Source organism: Notamacropus eugenii, chromosome 1, assembly GCF_028372415.1.
Source record: "Notamacropus eugenii isolate mMacEug1 chromosome 1, mMacEug1.pri_v2, whole genome shotgun sequence".
Classification (NCBI taxonomy): domain Eukaryota; kingdom Metazoa; phylum Chordata; class Mammalia; order Diprotodontia; family Macropodidae; genus Notamacropus; species Notamacropus eugenii.
This window is the reverse complement of record NC_092872.1, coordinates 55198687-55223915: the sequence shown is the minus strand read 5'-3', so window position 1 is coordinate 55223915 and position 25229 is coordinate 55198687. Positions and strand designations below refer to the sequence as shown.

Here is a 25229-nt window from a genome sequence, read left to right as displayed (position 1 = left end):
AGAACGGCCCGTTGACTGAACCCAGACTTCACAGAACAAGTCCCCTTAATAAAAGGATTTGTTTGGTAAAACTTGGATTCCATCAAAAGGCCGCCCCCGAGGGCCCAGAAGGCCACAGGTTCCCCACCCCAGGGGGATTCTAAGTCCGGGCTTGGTCACTCACCAGCCCCGTGACCTTGGGGCCTAGCTCTCTTCCAATCGTTAACCCGGAGGGCCCGCCCCAGCACTGCCTTACCTCAGGGGGTTAAGGGAGAGCATCTTAAAGCGCCAGCCCGTATCCTCCCTCCCCCCTCCCCCGCCCCTAGTCCGTGAGGGGGCGGGGCTTGGGGGCGTGACTCCGCCCCCGGAGGGCGCCCGTATCCGACGTCGCGCAGCGATTGGTGGGACGTGAGCAGGAGGGTGGGCCGCGCATCTCGAGACCCGTCTAGGCCCAGATCCGGATCCGGCTCCTGCTCTGTCTCCGTCTCCGGATTCCCCGTAGGGGACACCTCCTCCCTCTCCTCTTCCTCCTCCTCCTCTTTCCGGGGTAAGAGGCCTAGCCCCTTGAGACCAGACGCCCGCCTCTAAGATTCTCCCTCCGGCACCCAGGCCCCCCCCCCCTCCCCCGCCATGTGGCCCTCTCCCCCAGGACGGGCCCTTCCGTTCATCTGCCCATCCGCCACCCCCTCCTCCCATCGCGTCTCTCCCCTTACCGCCTGACGCCATGCTTCTTCCCTTCCCTTCTCCTTCCTGCATCCGCAGCCTTCCTCCGCTCCCAAAGTCCGAGGCCTCTATCCCCGCGTTCCCGCACGCCCCTCCCCCAGCAGATCCCTCCCTCTATCGCCCCAACTCTGGCCCAGGCTCTCGGCAACGTTTCATTTCTCTCCGGGCCATCCTCCGTCAGTGGCCTATTCTCCTAAATCTTCCCTATCTTTTCTCACCGACCCCCTCCCCACCCAGAGTTCATCCCCAGGAGTCAGACCCTCGTACCCCAACCTTTTTTTCCTTCCGTTGAATTTCACCCCTCCCCTCCCCCACCCAGGTTCCTGCGTCATCCCGCCCCCCCTTTCTCTCCGCTCTCTAATGCCTCGCCATCAGCAGGCAGCATTATTCAGACAGCATTATACAGTTTACAAAGGGACTTGGAGCCAAAACTCGGCATTTCTGTGCCCGGCTTTTTTAGCTGTATAGCAGTGGGCACGTCACGTCCCTTTGAAATGCCAGTTGTGCCTGTAGGTGTGTGTGTGTGCCTTGGGGTCCTTGGGCAGGGTGGTGATGTCTGGAGAGCCCCTGTCAGAACAGTGTTGTTAGATGCATAAGCTAAAATACCAAGATTACAAAGAATCCAGTTAGGTTGACGTGTGTTCGTCCTTGGTCGGACGCAGAAGAAGACCATGCCGTTGGGGAAATGATGATGTGACTTTGTTTTGAGTGAGGGAGGGCTGGGCAGGTCACCAGCCTCATATATTAAGAGAAACCCCAACAGCAAACTTCGTATTAAGAACCACTGCTCTAGAAAATGGAGATGGATAATTCTTGAATCTTTTGGTGGTGGTGGTGTAATAATGAAATGTTTTGTCACCTTTAAGGTGGTATAGAAAGATGAATTACTGTTACTATTTCTCATAGATGAGGTTAGAGGCCACACGTGGTTATAACAACTCCTCCTGTGACCCCACAGTTAACCTACTGACCTTTATCCTAAGTTTTCCAGTGTCCGTTTTTCCTACAGGTGCTGGCCCACCGTTGGATGCTTGCATTGTCTTCTCCAGCATTACCCTGTGCCCTTGGCTTGCTTAGACCTGGGTGCTCTTCCATCATCTTCCCATGCCTGCATATTTAGGAAGGGAATGCCAGCTTTGAAGATGGCTCAGGTGAGTGGGGTTAGGAAATGCCTTGGCCTAAGCTCCTGAAACACGCAGAATAGCTTGTTAGAGCACATAAATTGAAACCTTAACCCCTGTGTGACTTTGGACAGAAAATCATATATTTGAACATGGAAGAGATTGTTTAGTCCAACACACATTCTGTGAGTGAAGAAAAACAAGCCAAGATGGATTTTGACTTGTTCAGGTTTAAACAGTTATTAAGAGTCTACATTAGAACCCAGGTCTCCTGTGTTCTAGCTTTGGGGTTGGGTTCATTGGCACTATTTGTTTTCTCTTCTTGCTCCTATTTTTTTTTTTTGTAAGTGATGGAGCTATTTTGTATTAACTTTAGAATCACAGAAGTTCAGAATGTGAAAGATGAGTTCCTAGATGATACTTCACACAACACGTTTTTATAGAGAAAGAAATGACATAAAAACCAGCAGGAGAGTGTTCTGATGTTCAGCCTCACTGCTCAGATAACATAGAATATGTGCAGAATGTACCTGGCAAGCAGCCAACCAGGCAAAGGTTTGTACGATCAGTGCAACAAAGTACAGATTTAGGATGACCAGAAATTATCTTTAACCTTTTTTTTTTAAAGTTCCCTCTCCTGCATACAGGAAGGCCCAAGAATTGGGCCTTTGCCCTTCGTTAAGTGAGACATGGCATGATCCCAGAGCTGAAGCTGGCCAAATAGGCACCTTTTCAAGGCATTTCCCTTCTCTGCACCTCAGCTTTCTCCTCTGAAAAATGAGGGAATTAGACTAGCTGATCTTGGAGATGATCTCCCATCTCTGGAATATTACCAGTGTCTGCCCATAGACCAGTAGGGAGTCAGTCAGTTTTTTACGAATTCTTTGGTTGAACATGAGAATGATTACAATAATGGTGTATTAAGTACCTATCATACAAGAGGAAAGTCTAGTGTGGGGATATAAGATGTTCACATAGATAAGTATTCTACAGATTTAAATAACATAAAAATAATAGGTACAGTTGAGGGAGAGAGTATACTTTATTGGACTGAAGAATAAACTATTATTATAGCTTACGCATGTATACCATTTTATAATTTACCAAATGCTTTCTTCACAACAGCCTGGTGACATAGATAGTATACACATTGCTATAATGACTAGATAATGATGAAATTCCCCTTAATAAATCTATATCCCTAAAATGTGATTTTTTAAAAAAAAGAGATCTTTGAAAAGAAAGACATAAGTATACACTTAAAAATAATGCCAATTACAGGCTTCAGTTGTGTTTTATATAAAACAGGTATTGGGGGAAAATGCTGTCTGTGTTTGAACTGGGATGGGTATTGGACAGATGGGATAAAGGAAGACCAAAGAGGGAATGTAACCTGTGTATTGTGACCTGGTGAGCTGATTAGGTCCAGAACTCAGGCCCCTGCACAGCCTCTGGCTTAATGAACTTGATTACAGATGGATTTGACTATGGTTTGAGTCCTGACAATGTTGGAAATGTCGCTAAGCCTGTTTTGAGGGTAAAGGCCTACTCGTGTTGGTGTTTGAGGCCACGGCATCTCCTATTTGTGGAAACAAAATTGTGGTTTCTGGTGTCACTGGCCTTAACTTCTGTCTTCCTAAAGGAGTCTGGAGAAGGGTGAGACACCTAGAGATCTAGTTTTAGTAGAAGAAAAGTAATTATAGCGAACCTTTCTATAGTGCCTTATGTTTACAAAACGTTTGCCTACTTTTATTCAAACAAGTATGTAAAGAAGGTGTTTCATTATTTTATCCCCATTTTACATATTGGGAAACTGAGAGCCACTTTAGAAAAATGAATAGGCCAGGGTGACACTAATAAGTGGTGGAACCAGGATGTGAACCCAAAAGTCTGGTACTTTTTACACTACTATAGTATTTCCTGCTTCCATTGGAGGTTGCAGATAAGAGAGATGGGATGTAATCTCTGTAAGGTACTTTATCCTGCTTCCATTAGATTGTGGGCTAAGAACAGCCACCTTCTGTTCTTTTATTAGTCTGATTTGAGCAACTCTTAGTGAAATTTGCATGTTCATAGCTGTGGCCTGGCCTATATTTGGAAGACTGTTGCTGAAGATTATTTGGTCTGGTTATCCACTCAGCACACTTACCTCTAGCTTGCAGGGCTTCCTGTGAGAGTGCACTAAACTTTACTGGTGCCACTGGACACATGAAGTCTAGTCTGTCCAAAGGTTATTAATACTGAGTTGGATTTGGCATCTTTTTATAACTTTCTATTTTCTGAACATTGACTAATGGGAAAGGTGAAGAAGGATGATGTCGAGGGTATGGGAGAGACTTTGAGTACTTTACAGTTTGTTATACTGGAAAGCATGTTGGCTTGCAAGACCTGGGTTCTAGTCCTAGTTTTTCCTCTTGTTAGATGTGTGACTGCAGGCAAATCACTTAATCTCCGAGTCTCAGTTTGTAAAAATGAAAGGGCTGATCTAAATAATCTCTAAGATAGAGACTAGCTTTGATATTTGATTCTGTGTTCTAACTTTTTTTTCCTAAGGTTTCTTACAGCTCTTACATTTTATGAATATTAGCTCTGTGATGGTACAGATTATTTTATTTCTGTCTTTATATCTCTAGTACCTAGCACAGTGCATTGTTCATAATTGGAACTTCATGCTTGAATTGAATTAAATTCTGTGTTGCAACAATCTGTATTCGTTCTAGGATCCTTTCCTGCTTTTAATTTCAGAAGAATACTCTGACACTCTGAAATGGACATTTATTTCACCTCTCTGAGCCTCAATTTTCTTTTTTGTTAAAAGGAAATAATAATACCTTCACTGCCTCACGTAGTGGTTGTGAAATAAGTGCTTTGCAAAAATGAAGCAAATTGAGTTGTTATTGTTAATGATCTGCGTTCTGAGATCCTTTCAGTGTTGGCCTTTTAAGGTTTTATGACTGTTCACCTCTTTGGAGATTCTTGGAGATTGAGTCTTAATCCATCTGACATAAGACCTAGCTTAGTGCTCTGCAGCTTTGTTTCTGTAGATCGTGAATAAGTACTTATGGATTGGGGGTAAATTAACTTACTTTCCATTTTCTCGTCTTTCTAGGCAAGTGACTTAGAATGTTCGTGCCATTAGTGGGCTACTACCTCTTAGTCTTTTTTACCATAGCATTGTCCGTGGTATAAGAGCCATTGCTTAGCTCTCAGGAATATGTTGAGAAACCTTCTTATTCCTGGGGGAGCCCTTGTGATCAAAGAGCCCAAAGCTACATCCTTTTAGTTCATGCTCATTTCCTTCTATTAAGGGGTTAGAATTGCAACTCACTATACAATACCACATGGATACAACAAACCTTATGTGTTATTTCATTTGATTTTTACCATAATCCATGTGATTGGCAATGCAGGTATTTTCTTATTTTTCCAGTTAGGAATCTGGGGCTCAGGACTTGACTTATATTAACTAGCATTTATATTGCACTTTCAAGTTTGCAAAGTACTTTACATATGTTAACTCATTTGGTCCTTCTCCAAGGATCTAGTACCAAGGATTGCTGAGCCTGGAACTCAGACTGGGAGTCAGAAAGACCTGGCTTCAAATTCTGCCTCAGGTGTTGGGCTTACTGGTTGCATGACTCGCAGTAATTCATTCAGCCTCTCTAACTCAGTTTCCTCATTTGTAAAATGGGAGAAATAAGAGCATCTACCTCAGGGTTGTGAGGCTCAAGTGAATTAATTTGTGGTTTTAAAAAAAAGACAATAAAAGACTGTATAACTCTAAATTCAGTGCACTCTTAGAGTGCTGGACTTGGAGTCAGAAAGACCTGGAATCAAATTCTGCCTCAGATGTTTACTAACTACATGACTCTTAAGTTATTCAGCTTCTCTTAACCTCAGTTTCCCAATTTGTAAAATGGAGGAAGTACCTTCTTCATTGGGTTGTGAGGATCAAGTGAAATAATTTATGTAAAAAACACTGTAAATCTTTAGGTGCTATATGTGTCAGCTCTTAGTGTTATTATAGAATGTGAAAGCTAAAATGGACTTCTGAAGAGCCAGAAGGAAATTTTAAAACCATGTAGCCCACTCCACCCCCTTCCCCTCAGGAATTTTTTTCCTCTGATGATTCCCTTTAATGTGAAAATGCCCAGGTACTGTCCTTATGGCTCCCCATCTTAAATTGTGTCAGGCTGGGATAATGTAGCCTGAAAAATCTATTGTTGAGTTTGTGAACCTCAGTAACTGTGTCTAGTTTTAATTATAGGATTTGTACTCATCATAAATGCCATTTATGCATTTGGGAGGTTTGCAAAGGAGTGGGAAGAAGGGACAGAAATGAATGTAATTTTTTTTAATGTTGCAGATGGGGATTTCCATCTTTTCCATCTCCCTGCTTTCCCTTGTCTACTTAAATTTAAACTAGTGTAAAAGGAGTTAGGCCTCTTGAATCTCCTGTACTTTCTGAACTACCTGATTGCTTCTGTGACTGGAGGTCTTCTGGACCTCACTAGGAAGTGGAAATGGCAATGGCATCATCTATGGATTTTAAGATCCACGTGGACCAGGCATGTAGAGCGGCTGAAGAATTTGTCAATATTTACTACGACACTATTGATAAAAGGAGAAGGGTGCTGACCAGACTGTACCTGAACAGTGCCACCTTGATTTGGAATGGAAATGCTATTTCTGGACAAGATGCCCTGACTGAGTTTTTTGAGATGTTGCCTTCTAGTGAGTTCCATATCAGCGTGTTAGATTGCCAACCTGTTCATGAGCAAGCTACTCAGAGCCAAACCACCATCCTCGTGGTGACCTGCGGGACTGTCAAATTTGATGGAAATAAACAGCGCTATTTCAACCAGAACTTCCTATTAACAGCTCAAGCCACACCCAACAACACCGTGTGGAAGATCGCAAGTGATTGTTTCCGCTTCCAGGATTAATCTACTTAGTCTTGGCAGAAAAATAAACTCTAAAATATTTGAAAGTCTTCGTTTTTCTCTTGTTGTTCCATTCATTGTAGAAATGTAAAAAGTATGCCGAAGTTGATATAGCTTAAAAATGTAGAGTACTGTCAACAACTTTTGCAGTTGCCATTAAGAACAGTGGGATTTTATTTGTACGTAACATGCCTTTAAATACTTTGATACTGAAATTCTGAGTTTGCTACTTGGTTCAAAGACAACGGCATAAAGAGAACTGCTGTAAACCTAACTGATTGAAAACTGAAATTCTTTGTCCCCATAGTGAATGCATAATGCCCTGGAAGATGTTCTCTGTAGTATATATAGTTAATATAAAAATACATGCAGCCTTTTAGTAAACAAGTAGTCTCAACTTCGCGACTACCTAAATGAGAACAATAAAAAACTGCTTATTTTTATTTGTTGGGTTTTCATCCCTATTCTGATCTTCTGGAAATAGTTGTGTGAAGAAATATTCACATTGCTGTTGTTTTGTTTCTTAAATTTAATTTTATTTGCGGTTACATTTAAAGTTCTGAAATGTCTCTCTCCCTATCCTGCACTTGAGAAGGCCTCTGTTTGACAGAGATATATATGTGTGTGTGCATACTATGCATGCTTCTGTTTATCAGTTCTTTCTCTGGAGGTGGGTAGCATCTTCCTTCGTAGATCTTTTGTAGTTGGTTTGCTTATTTATAATACTCAGAATAACTTAGTCTTTCACTGTTATTCTTTGAATGGTATTGCTGTTACCATGTACAACATGCTTTTTAAGAGGGAATGATACTAACTTACACATGAGTTTAAGGTTTAAAAGTATTATCAATTATCTCGTTTAATCCACTCAACGATTCTTTAAATAGTATTATTAATCCCATTTTACAGAGGAAAAAATTTGAGCAAGATCACACAGCTGGCAAGGGTCAGAGAACTCTTTGTATTATTACATCATGAGGCCTTAGATGGTGTATTGGATAGAGTACAGGGCCTGAGGTCAAATCTTACCTCAGACACAAATCTTACCTTGCTCTGTGACTCTGAGAAAGTCCCTTATCCTCTGCTTCAGTTTCCTCAACTGTAAAATGTGGATCATAATAGTACTACCTACTTTACCATAGTTGTTGGTTCATGGTTTTTAATGAATTATTCAAAAATTAAATTATTTCATGACTGTAATTTAAACAAATTAATTTGAATAGTATAATAGAGCACTGTATTTGGAGCCACAGAATCTGAGTTTGTGAAATAGCTATGCTGTTTTATTAATGTGAATAAGTGACCAGGGGTAAATCAGATCTCTTCTTTGAGCCACTTGCCTCATAGAGATGTAAAGAAAGTAGCAGAGTACTATAGAAATCCGAGGTTTTATGATGGTCATCAGATGTATAGAACTCAGTATAGTCTTGATGACAAGAAAAGAAAATGTAGTTTTTCACTAAGTTTTTGTTGCTGTCTTTTGTTTTTATATGACCCTCATTTCTCGTTTTTCCTCCCCCAGCTAGAGAGCCATTTGATAAAATAAAGTCTGAAGAAGAGGGGGAAAAAATCAGTTCAGCAACTGAGTCTGACTGTATGCAGTATCCCATAGTTCCCTACATCTGCAAAGAAGGGAGGGAAGTAACATTGTCATTGTCTTCTTGGCTGTTATAATTACAGTGTCAGGTTTTTTTCTATTTACATTGTTGTATTGTGTTCATGAAAAAGTATACATTAAAATTTTCATTGATATCTTGTTTTAACATCACCTTCATTTCCAATTTTATCTCCCCTTACCTATCCTTCAAGCTATCCCTTGTAACAGAGGGAAATGAAAAGAAAAAATAAAAAGCAGTTTAGCAGAACCAACCAGTAGATCAACCAAGTCTAATAGTATGTTTAATATCCACAACCATAATCCACAATCTGAGAATTAAGTTCATGAGACTAAGAATATATATTTTTATAAGTCTAAAAACATATATTTTAAAAAAGGCTTCATAAAAGGGAATGTTCCTTGTCAGAACCATGTTCCAATTTATGGTTTGTAAATACTATTGCACTTTGAAAAACAGTGAACATGAAGAATCCAGAGAAACTTGGCAAGATTTTTATGAACTGATGCAGAATGAATTAAGCAGAAACAGGAAAACAATGTATGCAATGAGCACAGTAACATAAGGGAAACAGTTCAAAACACAACAAAACTGATCCATGAGGTGACCAAGCCTGGTGTCAGAGGACCAAAGCAAAGCAAACCTGACTTTTCCTCAGGGGGCAGTGGACTGCAGCTATGGAACGAGGCATACATTATCAGCAATGGCCACTGGATTTAATCCCAGATCTACAACTTGAGAAAAGCTGAGAGGGCACCACGTGGTCCAGCCCCCTCATTTTACCTGTGAGGAGGAGACTCGGGCCCAGAGAAGGGAGGTCACTCTCCCAAAGTAGCAAGGGGCGAGGCCTTCACTCCAAACCCAGCATTCTTTCAAGCACACTGCTTCTGTACTGGATCGATTTTTAACTTTATACATGAGGAAGTAATGTGGACATTTAAAAAAATAGTAATTCATTAAAAAAACTTTGTTTTAAAGTGCTGGACTTGGAGCAAGAGGTTTAGTCCTATTTCTTGCACTCATCGTGTGAGTGTACAGAAGGTATTTCATCTCAGAAAGCCTCAATAGCTTTACCTATAAAATGGGGATAATAATGTTATCTCCTAGGGTTATTGTGAAGATCAAATGTGATTTTGTAAAATGCTTTACAAATTTCAGAGCACATGATAGAACTACTTATTTTGCAGAGAAGGTATTTGAAGAGAAAAATGACTTACTCAGGGTCACACATTAAGTTATAGAGATGATGTTACTAGAAGTTGGGTCTCCTGACTTCTAGTCCGGGATCTCCTGCCTTCTTCACCAACCTTACCTTGGCCACTCTGTCTTATGTTTTTCTTTCTGCTGTCCCTAGCATGAGAGCCGGTGTCAGGCTGACCCTTCTGGTGGATGAGTGTACTCAAGAAAGCACATTACAAAGCCAGGCATTTTCTTGAGGTACATAGAATTAGAACAAAGAAATTGGATATTTTGAAGCATTATTTCTATCAAGTCTGACGAATTGTCTTCCAGATTGCAGCTATTTCTATTTAGAGACTACGTGGTAAAGTGGAAATAGTACTGAATCTGGAGACCTGGATTCTAGTCCCAGCTCTGCTTTTGTTTTTTTTTTTAAAGCTGCCCAAGTATGGGTAAGTCAGTTACCTTTTCTAGTTCTCAGTTTCCTTTTCTCCTAAATAAAGAAGGTCTACCTGAAAATCCAGGTTCCTTTTAGCTTTTAAGAATCAATGGTTCATGACTTGGGGGAAAAAGAATATGTGTCTTCTAGGTTCATGGTACCTTCTCCCCTGGACAGTCAGGACTCGGAAACTGATAAATCAGAGGCATGCCATGAACATTCTTGATCTGGATATCATTGTGGATAAGTTGGAGAGAGGACTAGATGATAGTACAATTAAGTAAAGTTTGGAACTGGTTGAATGACCTGACCCAAAGAGATGGTTAATGCATGATTGTAAGCCTAGGGGCATGTCTCTTGGGGAGTGCCTTTCCTTAACCTTGTTCTGTTAAATGGTTTTTATTAGTGTTATTTTTATTAATATTTAATTTAATATTAAATTTTATTAATGTTGTTATTTATTACTATTATATAGACCAGGGCTTCTTAAACTTTTACCCTTTATAACCTCTTCAGCACTTCTTAAACTGTGGGTTGAAACCATATGGGCCCTATATGCCATATCATGACCCACAGTTTAAGAAGCACTGATATGGACAACATGGTTATGGAATTTGCTGATGGATGACAAATTTGAGAGTAGTTATTCATTAACTGATGGAATTATGATACCAAAAATACATTAGTAGTCAGATTAAACAAGATTCAATTTAATAGGGACAAAGGTAAAAGAAAAAAGAATCTATTGCACAGGTATGGAATGACAGAAGTGTGGCTAGATAAAAGTGCACTTGGAAAAGACCTACTGGTTTTTGTGGATTTATGGACTCAACAGTATGATGTGATATCCAAAAGAGCCAGTGTCTTCAACATCTTAGGATCCAGAATGAGGAATGTGATAATGCTCCTTTGTCACGCTGCATCTAGAGTTCTGTGGCTAATCCAGTAGCCACATTTGAGGAGGGATTTTGAAAAGCTTAAGTGAACCCACAAAGAGGTGATCAGGATGAATCCTAAACCTAAACCTGTCTTTGCTCCCAACTTTCCTGTTTCTTTTGATGGCACCAAAAAAAAAAATAATAATATTCCCCACTACCTTGGTTCAAAACCTCAAAATTCTTTCCGATTCTTTTGTCTTCTCCCTACCCTGTTCCTATCCTAAGTTCTATTGATTCTGCCTCTTCAATCTTCATTCATTACTGTTGCCTTATTTCTGCTCACATGGTCACCATCCCAGTTCATGATCTGAGCACCTCTTGCGTAGTCTGTTGTAGCAGTTGATGTCCATGCCTTCTCATCCCTTTACCATCATTCACATAAAGTATTAAGATAATTTTTCTAGGGCACAGGTCTGACCAAATTGGATATTCGGTAAAGGGAATTTTACATCTTTTCCCTATTTTAAGGGAAAAGTCATCTAAACTTTTTCTATTTCCTCTTCTTTCTCATACCCTCATTTTGCATAGTATTCTACACAGAGTAGGTTCTTTATAAATGTTTGTTGAATGAATTTGAGATTTTACCCTTCCAATTCTGAGATTGTAAACTTAGACTCTAGTGGGTTTTTTTGGGGGGGGACTCTAGCTTTTTCTCCCTGGACTACCACTTTTTTTCTCTCACTTGGTGACTTCATCAGCACTGTTTTAGGTTTAATTATCTCTGTGGTGATGACTCATTGATTTATATAACCAGCCCTAGTTCTCTCCTGAGCTCCAGTTTCACATTTTGGACTAGTCTTATATACGTCTCAAACTCAAACATGTCCATAACAGAACTTGTTATATTCTCCTTCCCCCAAACCCCACGCTTCTTCTAAATTTTTCGTATTTCTGTGTCCTAGGTTCACAATCTTGATGACATCTTTTATTCCTCATTCTCCCCAAGCCCACAAATCTACTCAGTTGCTAGATGTTATCATTTATATCACCACATTTGCCCCCTTGCATCTTTTGCATGTGCCTCCTTTCCATTCAGATAGGTTATTTATATTATTAGGTTATTTATAGGTATATCATAGGTTAGGCCTTTTCCCTGAACTATTGAAATAACCTGCTAATTGGTTTACCTGCCTGAAATCTTTACCGTCTCTAATCTTACCTTCACACAGCTGCTAAAACTTATTTTCTATTGCTCAAATTTGACCATGTTTGTTCACTACAGTTAACTCCAGCATCACTTTATTGCCTCTAGGATCAAATAGAAATTCTCCTTTTTGGCATTTCCCTTTACAACCTGATCCCTTCTTACCTTTATAACTTTATTGCCTATTCCTCCTTTAGGCACACTATGGGTCAGCCAAACTGGCCTTCTTTCTTCATCTTCCTTTGACCTGCCTTGGCACTGGCTCTGCTATACATGAAATGCGCTACCTCCTGGAGTCCTCATGTCTTTCAGTATTCATCTCAAGGACACCCTCCTACATGAATCTTGTCCTCATTTTCCCCATTGCCACTGCCCTCCTCCCAAATCAAAGTGTATGGTCTTTGGAGCTCTTTGAGGTTGTTATCAGGGACTTTGAGTTTTGTCTTTGCATTTCCAAGTGCCCAGCAGAGTGTACAGCACATAGTAGACAGTTTAGACTAAATGTGTGTGGATCGATTGATTCATTCTGTTCATAGGATCATAGCTCTTGGACTGGAGGGAACCCTGGAGGTCACTGAATCTGATCTTTTTTATAGAGAAGGAAATTTATTCAGTGAAATGAAGTGACTTGCTTATATGGTCACACTGGTAACAAGCAGCAGAGTTGGGAGTCAACATAAGTTCTCTGTTTGTAAAGCCAGGGGTCTATCAACCCCATTAAACATTATTAGTTGACGTGTGAGTAGAAGCATTTCATCTTCACAGAGCCTAAAGAAAGTCACATTACAGATAGTCTTGTCATTTACTTTCCAAAACTTCTGTGAGGTAAGTTAGTAGTAATCCACCTTAGAAGCAGAGGCAAGTAGATGGAGCACTGGGCTTGGAGTCAGGAAGGTCATAGCTCAGATCTGACCTCATACGTTTACTGGGCAGATCTGTTAACATCTGTTTGCCTCAGTTTCCTCAACTGTAAAATGGAGATGATGATAACAGCACCTGTATGCCAGGGTTGAGGATCAAATGATCAAATATTTGTTAAGTCCTTAGCACAGGGCCTCGGCGGTAGGGGCACGGGGCCTCAGCGGTAGGGGCGCGGGGACTCGGCGGTAGGCTGTACAGAAATGCTATTGTTTTTATTACCAGATTCCAAAAGGTGAAATAGTTAAATCTAACACTTATCTGGTTATCTACGTTTTATGATAAGTCTGCATTACGGCATCTAGAGGTGATCATAAAGGCTACCTATGCTAATAAAAAGTTAGTTTGGGTAAATAACCAAGCTGGAAGAATTTTAAGTATGGGCTTGGTGATTGAGTCTGTGGTCTGAAAACCAGCACACCTAAGTTTGAAGAAGTTCTCCAGAGGATTGATTACTGTCTGGGTGCTACATTCACCATTAAGTCACTGAGCTGTTGGAATCTGTAATCACTTGAGCTTGAAGCATCCATTGTATTGCATTATCTATTTACTCTGATGGACTAGATCGTTACATTCCAGTCATGCTTATTTAAGCAGGTGGGGGTGGGGGGAGGGATATGCCTTGGTCTTTGTTTCTTTGATTGATTCTCAGCTTATCAATCATCAGTAATTCCTCCCTCTTGCAATACCATTGAGAAGATAACACTTTATTTTCCTTTAGTTACCTTCAGATTGGTGTCTCCCTGAGAGGATTTTGGGGCTATCTTAAATCTTTCTCATCCACAACCCATTATAAACTATCTCTCTGGACTCTGGTGGGTTAAAGCTTCCTTTTACAGCTGGCTATCTCATCTACTTTATGTTGATTCCTATTTAGCTTAACTTTCTGAGGCTCACATTTTTCTTTTATCTTGCTCCCAGATGTTGGCAGCTCCCTGCTTGGGGCTTGACTATGGGAAACCATGTCCTCTGAGAGTAAAAGTTCTCATTTCTCTAATGCTTTATAATTCACACAGAGATTGCCTCACAAAAACTCAATTGAATTCAGCCAGCAATTATTAAGTGATATATATACAAGGCACTGTGCTACATTTTGGTGATAAAAAAGATAAAGATGAAACAACATTTCCTGGACTCCAAGACCAGATTCTACTGGGAGGTACAATACATGCATAAATAAGTGCATTACAAGTAAAATTGGGGGAGGAAAAGTGTTAACCACAGGAGTGGTGGGGAGCCACCTCAGAAATGTCTTCCTTCAGCCTTGAAGGGAAGCAAGGGTTCTAAGACGCTGAGTTCCAACCCAGAGAACACTTACTAAGCTCTTCTTGTGTGCAAGGCACTTTGGTTTTCTTTGGTATGGACCTGTGGTTTCTTCAGTGTGTAAATCTTCAAGTGTTAACTTTTCCCACTGATCACTACTGGTGATGGAAAAAGCTCATCAACTTCTCTGCAATTTGAGTCTCAGAAATTTTCCAGGACACTTAGGGGTTAACCTGCTTGCCCATAGTTACACACAGTAGTAGGTGTCAGAAGCAGGACCTGAAGCCCAAGGCTGAACATGGCCTTCTCTCCACTAAGCCATGTCGCTATTGTTGGGTGTTGATTGTTTTTGCAGAAACAAAATCAAAATGATCTCTTCCTTTAAGGAGCCTACATTCTGGTGGAGTGATGCCATAAGTCAGTATACGAGTTAGCAGATTGAAAGTACGTATAATGTAATGTCGAGAGGGAGAGAGCTAATAAGTGGGGGAATCTGATCAGGCCTTATACAGGCAGTGACAGCTGAGAGTGTGTTCCACATGTGGAGGCAGAGTGTGAAGGCAGAGATAGGAAATGGACAACTGGGTTTAAGGAACAGCTAGTAGAGCAGCATGGTTGATAATACCTAGGTTTTGTGAAGAGGAATAAGCATTTATATTAAGCATTTATTAAGGCCAGTCACTGGTAATACAAAGAAAGGCAAAAAACAGCCCTTGCTGTATAAACCTGATGATCTATAAATTTGATGGGGAAGAAAACACAAAATTACCGGGTACACATTGGAGATAATCTCAGAGAAAGGGCACTAAAGTTAAGAAAGACTGAAAAAGGCTTCTTGCAGAAGATGGTGCTCCAGCTGACACTTGAAGGAAGCCAGTGAAAGCAGGAGGCAGAGATGAAGAGGGAGAGAGTTCCTCATGCATTGGGGGTGGAGTGGGGCAGCCAGTGAAATGATGTACTTTGTTCAAGGAACAGCAGTGAGGCCCATGTCTCTGCATCAGAATATGTGGAGGGGAGGAAGGTATAAGAACCCTGGAAGGGTAGGAAGGGGATAGGTTTTAAAGGGGTTTAAAAGTTTTTGATTCTACCAACATGTGGGAGCAAGGTAAAAGATAAATGTGAGCCTCAGATTTATGTTTGATTAATAGAGGCAATAAGGAACCACTGGAGTTTATTGAATGGTGGATTGATGTGGTCAGACATGCTTGAGGAAGGTCAGTTTGACTAGAGTGGGGAGATCAGCCAGAAGGCTATTCAACAGTCTAGGCATGAGGTGATAAGGCATGCATGAGTCTAGTAGCAGCCTTAGAAGAGAGGGGGGAATACATGAGATGCTACGAAGGGGAGAAGTAATAGGAATTGGCAACAGATTAGAAATGGAATGAGTGAGGAGTTAGAGGCACCTCGGTTGGTGGTACCCTCAACAAGAAGAGGGGAGTTAGGTGGAGGAGAAGGCTTGGGGGTGGGGGAGGTAATGAGCTCAGTTTTGGACATATTGAAATTTCAGATGTTTGTGAGGTGTCCAATTCTGGGTTTCCAATAAAAAATTGGAAATGAGAGACTAGAGTTTGGGAGAGAGGTTAGCTCTGGACAAATAGATCTGAGAATCATCTTCATAGATGTGATCATTGAATCCATGGGAGCTGATGAGCTCATCAAGCTAAGTAGTATAGAGGGAGAAGAGATGAGGGTCCCAGGATAGAGCCATATATTCCTTAGGGAATACCCTCAGTTAGTGGGTAAAACCTGGATGAGGACCCAGCAAAGGAGACTGAGGAGTAGTCAGATAGGGAGAAGAGAGCCATGTTACAAAAACCCAGAGAAAAGAGAGAAGCAGCAAGATGAAGAGGGTGATGGCCAACGTCAAAGCCTGCAGAGAGTTCAAGAAGGACGAATTGGAATGGTATGTGGGAACCAGATTATGAAGGACCTTACATGCCAGGCTAAGGAATTTGTATTTTATCCTAGGTGTTTTTAATAGAAGAGTGACATGATCAGATCTATCTTAGATTATTTTAGTAGCTGTGTGAAAGATGGACTAAAAAGGGGAGAGACTATAAGTAGGGAGACCAACTCAGAAGCTCTTAGAAGTACTGTCCAAGTGAGAAGGGACGAAGTCTTGAACCAGGGTGATGGCTAAGGATGTGAGTGATGTTGTAGAGGTAGAATTTGGAGAAGGCTTGGGTTTAGGGAGAAGATAGTTCCATTTTGGACATGTTTCTTTTCACATGTCCTTGACACACCCAGAAGTCAGATGATAAGGCATTACTAGAATTCAGGAAAGATATTAGAGTTGGATACTTAACCTTGGGGAGTAGATGAGATCTCTAAGAGAGAATGTAGAGAGTTGTGAAGAGGACCCCCATGCTAAGGGGGCAGGAGATGGACAGTGACCCAGCAAAGAAACTTGGGAAGGAAAGATCAGACAAGTAGGAAGAAAACTGTGAGAGAGCAGTGTCATGGAAGCCAAGGGAGAGAGTCCTGGAAGAAGAATATTCTAAACTATCAAAAGCTACAGAGGAAAGGTCAGGGAGCATGAGGACTTGGAAAAGTCCTTAGGAGTTAGCATCTAGGAAGATTGGTTTTGGGGGTAAGGAACCTGCAACCTCAAGGTTCACTGGACTGGTTCAGTCAAAGGGTTGCATTTGAGGACCTAGAGGGCCACACATGGTCTTGAGACCAAAGGTTCCCCGCTGCTGCTTTAGAAGAAAGTGTAATTTCAGTTTAATGGTGGGGTTAGCAGCCAGGCTAGAAGTGAGCTATAAATAGGTAAGGAAGAGGCCACGAGTGAAAATGATGCTTTCTGGAAGCAGAGAGAATAGTCAGTAGCATTATCTCTTTCATGACCTTGGGCAAGTCTCTGAAGCTCCATTTCATCTATAATAATATGTGCTTTAAGGCATTTAAGATGCCTTCTTCACAGCAGTTCTGCAAGGTAGGTAGTGAATTAATTTCCTCAGAGATGTTAAATGATTTGCCCATGATCACAAGATTCAAATTCCTGAGGCAGGATATGAAATGAGATCTTCTGACTCCCAGTCTGGTGCTGACTCCATTCTGCCATGCTACCTCATCTGTAAAACAGAGATTTCAACCCTCAGGGGTTTCATAGAAGGACCCAGTGAAGTTACAGATCCAGAGCTGGAAGAGGCCACATCTCATCTTTTCCTTTTTCCAGGTGAGGAAATTAATGTCAGGTGCTATTTTTAAAAAGTCCAGCTATGATGATTATTGGCTGTGTCTATTATTCCTGCTTTATGGATGAGGACATCTGTGGAGGATCTGCTTGTAGTCACAAGTCTAGAAAGTGGCAGAACTGGGATTTGAACTCAGATCTCCGAGCTTCTGCCATAGTTTTGTTTCTGCTCAGCTATTTCTATGTCTTTAGGTGCCAGCTACTCGAGCCCTGGACTTTCCAGTTATTGTTTAGTAAATGCTGGTTGGATTGAATCAGAGCAGTTGAAACGCTCGAGGAAAGTGCTATTGAAGTATGGAATGATAACAGGGATCTTTTGGCAAAGAGACTAAACTCCAAGTGACATCATGTTGTTGGGATGCTTAGAGCAAGCACTAGAACTGCGGCCAGACTGAAAAGACAGGCATGTCAATTAGTGTTCACCCTGGACTTCTGTGGTAGTTTATGTTTAAAATGTAATGTCTTCACTTGGTTTAAAATACTAGTTTCTGTCAAAGTGAATGCTCCTGGAGCTCTGATGACTTGAGAAGAGGTGTTTTTCCAATCCTTGAACATTCATCAGCCTTCTGTCCTCCTTTAATCTTCCCTCTTAATCGCAGCTCCGAGAATAAGTTTTGGTCTCAAAATAACTAAGATTGTCTGGTCAGATGTTTTAGGACATGTGGCAGCCAGATGGACTGTAGTGAAGTTTATTCTTTCAGGAAAGTAATGGTTTTTGCCATGGAAAACTCCATCACATTTAACTCCTGCTCTTCCGTGGTGGTCCTTGGGCCCCTGCCTCCTGCTGCTTTGAAAAACAATGCTGGTTGATGGAACACTTTGTACTCATCATCCTTGTTTTCCAAAGGAGGCAGTTGGTAAAGAGCACTCACTAGACTTAAAGTCAAAGCACCTAATGCATTTGCTGTCTTTGGATAAATAATTTTCCGTCTTTGGACATCTGTTTTCTAATCAGTAAAAGGAGGGAGTTGCACTAGATGGTTTTTTCTTTGCCTGCATTCCTATGTTGCTGGAGAAGTTATGGGACTATTTGGTGGCAGAACCAGGACTCATGTCTCTTAGTATCCATGGTAATTTAAAAAAAATAAATTTGATGTCTTGTTTTTATATTATCATAATTATCTCCTATATCCCTCTATTTCCTCCTCCCAGAGAATTATCCCATATAACAAATTGTATTTTTTTTTTAAGATAAAAAGAAGAGGGGGAAAAATGTGTGGACCTCCTACCTCCATGAAGGATAGACTGAAGGTCTCTCATGTATATTTCTCTGAATTCATCATATTAATCATTTTTTTATAGTACAATAGTACTCTGTTACATTCACATGCTGCAGTTTGTTTATTCATTCCCCAATTGGTGGGTACCCACTGTATTTCAATTTTTTTTTTTTTTGCTTTCACCAAATCTATTGCTGCCAATATTGTGATATAAATGGGTCTTTGTTTCTGATCCCTTTGGGCTATGTGCTTAGTAATAGTATTGCTGGGTCAAAGACACTAATAATTTAGTGACTTGCATGGTTCCAAATAGTTTTCTGGGACAGTTGGACCCGTTCTCCGTTCCAAAAATAGTATATTATTGTGCTCATATCCCTACAACTTCTCCTGTATTAATTCTTTTTGTTTTTTATCTCCTAGGCTGAAATGGTTTTTCATGATTCACAACCATAGAGTGTCACCGTGAGGATGTTGCTTTTAAAAAGATGGATTTTACAGGGGGCAGGAATTTTAACACAATACATTTTCCCAAGTGCAATCCAACCTGACTTTTTCCTCTTCTGTCTTCAGCTTATTGCTTGTCATCTCTGCATGACCAAGATATATGTACTGATATACTCATTTGATGGATTGCCTTTCTATTTGCATGTCTTACTCTAAGTAATTTATGTTTCTAGTCAACTTTGTTTTTCTAGTATAAAATTAGACTGATCTTATTCATGTTACTGAGACTCTCTTGTAAGTGTGTTTAGAATTCAGAGGATTGATGCAATTAATATGAGTAAACGAATGAGTGTAAAAAATATTTACTAAGTGCTTATTGTGGGGATACAAATAGAAAAACGATCATCTCTGTTGTCAAGGAGCTCACACTCTTATAAAGTACCTAGGTAGTATAATGGATGGAGCATTGGACATGGAGTTAGGAACTATGGAGTTAGGCATACACACACACACACACACACACACACACACACACACACACATACACATATGAGTTATTATAGATGAAATGGAGGGTCATGCCCAAGGTCATGAAATGAAAAAGGTGACAGAGATAATGTTGTTGACTCCCCTTTCTGCTTTCAGAAATGTAAGCCATGTCTGAACTCAGATCTTCCTAACTCCTGACTTCCTAACTATGTGACTCTAAGCAAGTTCATCTCAGTTTTCTTATCTCAGGGTTGTTGTGAAGATAAAATGAGATCTTTAGAAAGTGCTCTGCAAACCTGAAGGTGATATCTATAAATCCTGACTCTTATCATTATTCTTTTATTGAGTGGAGTGATCAGTGGTCAGATCTGTGCTTGTACTTTGGCAACTGAATAGAGAATGAATTGAAGTGGGGAAAAGCCTATATAGACCAAATAGGGAGACCAATTAGAAAGCTATGTTGGTAATTTAGGCAGGAAATGATGATGATTTAGCCCTGAACTAAGGTGGTGCTGTGTGGGTGGAAAGAAGGGAAGGTCTAGGAGAAATGTTATAAAGGTGGAAGCAACCAGACTTGATAGCAGATTGGATATGCAGGGCGAGTGCTTGGATAAATTGAGTATGACTCCAAGACTGGGAACCTGGTTGACTAGAAGGATGGTGGTACCCTCGATAGACAATATTAGGGGAAGTGTGGAAGTGGGAAGGTTTGGTGGAGAAGATAATGAATTCTATTTTTAAAATGTTGAGTTTGAAATGGCTAGGTAGTATTCGGTTTAAGATATCCAGACAGCATCTTTATTACTTGGTATCAAGTGTAGAAAGACTAGCTATAGCAATAATAAAAGAAAAAGAAAATGAATGAATAAGCTAGGGAAAGAGGAAACAAAATTATTGCTTTTTGCAAATATGATGATCTACTTAGAGAACGCTAGAGAATCACCTAAAAGAAAAATTAGAACAATAACTTTGGCAAAATAGCAGGGTAAAAAATGAACCAACTATAAACACTTTTTTCTTTGTTTTACCAACAAAACTCAACAGGAAGTGACTGAAAGAGGAATTCTTTTCCAAATAGCCACAGCCTGTATAAAACATTTGGGAGTTTGCCTTCCAACATACACATGAATGAGCTATATGACCACAATTACAGAAATGCTCTTTAAAGAAAAAGAGACAGACCTAAATATTGAGGAGATATTACCTGGTCATGGTTGAACTGTGTCAATAAAATAAAAAATGATAATACTATCTAAGTTGATTTACTTAATTCACTACCAGGGTATGTAGGGTGTTCAAAAAGACTAGCACCTCGGGTGTGAAGGTTTACACAGTTCTTTTCAGGCCTGTTCATCCACCTTTGGTGTCTACCTGGCTCCCAGTTTTTACCTGGGGCTCCAACAAGCTGTGGTATGTGTGCAGCCATTCCCTGGTAAACCGTCTCAGCTGACAGGCTAAACCAGTTTGAGAGTAACTGACAGGCCTCAAACCTGTCAGTGATTTAGAGGGATGTTGTCCCTGGTGGAATGGGCAGATGAGAGCAGTTTGTTCCAGTGGCAACGAAAGCTGCTGAAGCAGACATTGTGGGGTGTTTTGGGATTGGTCAGGCATCAAAGACATCAGCGCCATCCACTGCATCCTGGGTCATTGCCAGTTGTCTTTAGTTTTGTGCTGCCACTGAACTTCAGTGACTCTGGAAGAAGGAGTGAGGCTGATGACTTTGTGCAACCCTGCTTCACTTAAATCCAATTCACATGAGTCAGGATGTCACCCTGTGATGTCATTGGTCCTCTTCAAAAATGAAGGACAAACAACATGACATACGGCAACCATACTATCAAAGGATTACTTGATTGATCTATAAGAAAATAACAAAATTCACCTGGAGAAACAAAAGGTCAAGAATTTCAAAAGAAAGTATTTTTTTAAAAAAAGGTAATTAGAGAACCTATACCAGATATGAAACCATACTACCAGTACTCAGGGCTCAATGTAAAGGACTCCTCCCTATTTGATAAAAACTGTGGGGGGAAACTGGAAAGTAGTCTGGCAGTAATTAGTCTCAGATCAACACTGTATACACATTCCATAATATGCTCTAAGTGGATATCTGACCTTAATATTAAACATCATACTATTAAAAAATTAGAAGACAAGCCGATCATATACCTCTTACAGCTATGGGTAGGTGATGTACTATTAACCAAACAAGGGATAGAGGTAATTACAAAAGACAAAATGGATAACAGATTACATGAAACTGAAAAGCTTGTGCACAAGCAATATTAATATCCCTAGGATAAGAAGGGAAGTGATTGAATGGGAAAGAAATCTTTGCAAAAGATTTCTCTGATAAGGGTTTGGTACCCACAATAGATAAACACTTAACATATGTTAGTTATAGGTACATATGCATATTTGTATATATTACATAATACATATACAGTGCGTGTGTCTGTGTGTCTGTGTATCTGTGTGTCTGTCTCCAAAAGCCATTCCCCAATAGGAAATTGAGGTAGCTCAGTGGCATAGTTGATATGCGGTTAGAACTGGGCTTAGAACCAGGAAGACCTGCCCTCAAATCCTGCTTCAGAAAGTAGCTAGATAAGTCCTTCACCTCTTTATGCCTCACTTTCTTAATTGTAAAATGGGAATAATAACAGCACCTGTTTCCTAGGGCTGGTGGGAGGATCAAATAAAATAACATTTGTAAAGCACTTAGCACAGTGCCTGGCACATAGTAGGCACTTAATAAGTGTTTATTTCCTCTCTTCCAATAAATATGCACAAAATTATATGAACAGATAAAGTATTTCAGATTATTCATAAGTCACTTGAAAAAAAATGCTCCAACTCACTAATTACAAGAGAAATGCGAATCAAAGCAGCCCTCAGGTTTTCCCATATACCCTGCGAATTGGCAAGGATGAGTGCATGTGAGAATAGGAAATATTGGAGGGATTGTGGGAAGATAGGCACATTGGTATTGGTGGAGCTTTGAATCAGTGTAACCATTTTGGAAAGCACAACTTGCAAATACAAGTAACTAAAAGGTCCACATCTTTGATCCAGATTGCCTGCTATTAAAAAATTCCTTTGGTTTTGTTTGATAATTTCTTGATTTTTTCATAAAGTCATTTGCTTCCCTCTGCTCCATTCTAATCTTTAAGGAATTATTTTCTTCAGTGAGCTTTTGGATCTCCTTTTCCATCTGACCAGTTCTGGTTTTTAAGACATTCTTCTCCTCATTGGCTTTTTGGATCTCTTTTGCCATTTGAGTTTGTCTATTTTTCAATGTGTTATTTTCTTCAGTATTTTTTTTTGGGTCCCCTTTAGCAAGCAGTTGACTTGTTTTTCATGATTTTCTTGCATCACTCTCATTTCTCTTCCCAGTTTTTCTTCCACTTCTCTTACTTGATTTTCAGAATCCCTTTTGAGCTCTTCCATGGCCTGAGACCAATTCATATTTTTCTTGGAGGCTTTGGATGGAGGAGCTTTGACTCTGTTGTCTTCTTCTGTTTATTTATTTTCCTCTTCCTTGTCACCAAAGTAAGATTCTATAGTCTGATTCTTTTTCCAGTTTTTGCTTGTTTCCCCAGCCATTTACTTGACTTTTGAGCTCTTTGTCAAGGTAGTTCTCTGCTTCCAGTGGAAGTGGAGGGGTGTACTGTCAGCCGCTCATCCCCCAACAATCTGTGGGCCTAGAGTTTCAGAAACAACCGCTGCTGCCACCCCTGCTGCTGCTGTGGCTGCCATGGACTCCTCCACACACACCCCCACCTCTGATTCAGAGATTCCATTACTAGGCTTATGCCCCAAGGAAGTCATTGATAGAAAGAAAGTCTCCATATACAACAAAATAATTTATAGCAACACTTTTTATGATGGCAAAGGATTGAAAATAGAGTAGCTGCCCGTTGATTGGGGAATGGCTAAATAAATTGTGGTATATGAAGGTAATGGAATATTACTGTTCTGTATGAAATGACGAATGTGATGAATATAGAAAAACATGAAAGTATTGACATGAACTTATGTAGAATGTATTAAACAGAGCTAAAAAAATAAGCACCCACAATGACAGAAGCAATGTAAATGGAAAAATACAACCACAGAAGGAAAATCAAAAGTAAACATTGCAGAATCATAAAGGATAAGCCTGACTCCAAAAAGGAGAGATGAGGGAAAAGCTCCCGTCCTACCTCTGTGCAGAGGTGGGGGGTCCACAAGTGTACACTGCAGACATTTTCAGACTTATTTTGAGGTATTGATCAACTATGCTGATTTTTTCCTTTTCTATTTCTTTTTTTGTTGTGGGGGATGGCCTTCAGAGGGGAAAGATTGTTGGGGGAGATTAGGATTGACGTAAAGGAAAACCCTCAAAATGCATCCACAAAAACTTTTTTTTTTTTTAAAAAGAAAAGGAAATAACTCAGAAAACATCTTTGCACTTTTTTGCTAATAACATTCTGATGTGCAAAATGTATAAGAAATTTACTCAAATATATAAGGACAAAAGGCATTCCCCAGTAAATCAGTGGTCAAATACATGAGTAGGCAGCTCTCAAAGGAAGAAATGCATGCTGTCAGCAGCCATGTGAAGAAACCTTCCAAATCACTACTAATATGAGAAATGCCAGTTAAAATAACTTCGAGCTTCTCCCTCGTGCCTGTCAGTTTGACAAAAATGACGAAAAGAAAAATGTTAATATGTACTAAGGTGTAATAGACTTCAGTGGTTCCATTATTTGTGGAGCTATGATGGGGTCCAGGAATTCTGGAATGAAATGTAGCACTAGACCTAAAGTCTATGCATCCCCTTTGATCTAGTGATACCGTTAATAAGCTTGTTGTGTGCCCTTCAGTCTCAAAGAGGATCATGATATCAGGGAGATGTATATAAAAGAAAAAGGGAAAGGACCCATATGTATAAAAGTATTTATAGCAGCACTTTTTTGTTGTATCAAAGAAGTGAAAACTAAGAGGGTACTCATCAGTTGGGTAAACAAATTATGGTATATGTATGTAATCAAATATTTTACTGTAAAAAAAAGCAAAAGAAATGAATTCAGAGAAACTTACATAGGAAGACTTAATATGAGTTAAAGTAGAGTGAATTGAGCAGAACCAGGAAAACAATTTAGCAACATTGTTACAAACAACAACTTTAAAAGACTTCAGAACTTCAGTAAATTCAGGGACCAGTCATTACTTTAGAGGAAGGAGGATGAAGCAATGCTAACCTTCATTGCCTGACAAAGAAGAGAAAAACTCAATCTGGTGTCCTGAGATATGTACTTTTGAACATGGCCATTAGATGGATCTGTTTTGTTTACTGTGATCATTTGTTACAAAGGAGTTGTTTTTTAATTACAGGTTTTGTAAGGAGAGGGGGATTAGTGGTAGGGATGCCAAGAAGAAAAGTATTTTTAAAAACGCATAGAAGAGGATAGAGATTTAAAAGAACACACAGGCAAGCAGGATACCTTTGAAAATGATGTGCTGAATTTATTGTATTTTTAAAAAAATGAAAGATGCATAATAGATATACAGTTTTTACACACAGTCCTCTTTTCCTAGTCTTTAGATATAAAGTACATATGTTTGATGTTTGTCA

General features: G+C 40.0%; 2 protein-coding genes across 2 annotated transcripts in view; both read left to right on the top strand.

The window, feature by feature from the left end:
• The first annotated feature begins 1723 nt into the window (after positions 1–1723).
• MPG (N-methylpurine DNA glycosylase) overlaps positions 1724–25229 on the top strand; it is a 60133-nt gene continuing 36627 nt past the window's right edge. Inside the window, exon 1 of the mRNA XM_072602232.1 lies at positions 1724–1853. Coding sequence (XP_072458333.1) covers positions 1830–1853 — 24 coding nt within the window. The 5' untranslated portion in view covers positions 1724–1829. The remainder of the gene's footprint in view (positions 1854–25229) is intronic.
• LOC140500054 (NTF2-related export protein 2) lies at positions 1762–8518 on the top strand. The gene is made up of 2 exons (XM_072602259.1): positions 1762–1853; positions 6190–8518. The coding sequence occupies exon 2, from the start codon at positions 6347–6349 to the stop codon at positions 6767–6769; it is 423 nt and encodes a 140-aa protein (XP_072458360.1). The 5' UTR covers positions 1762–1853; positions 6190–6346; the 3' UTR covers positions 6770–8518.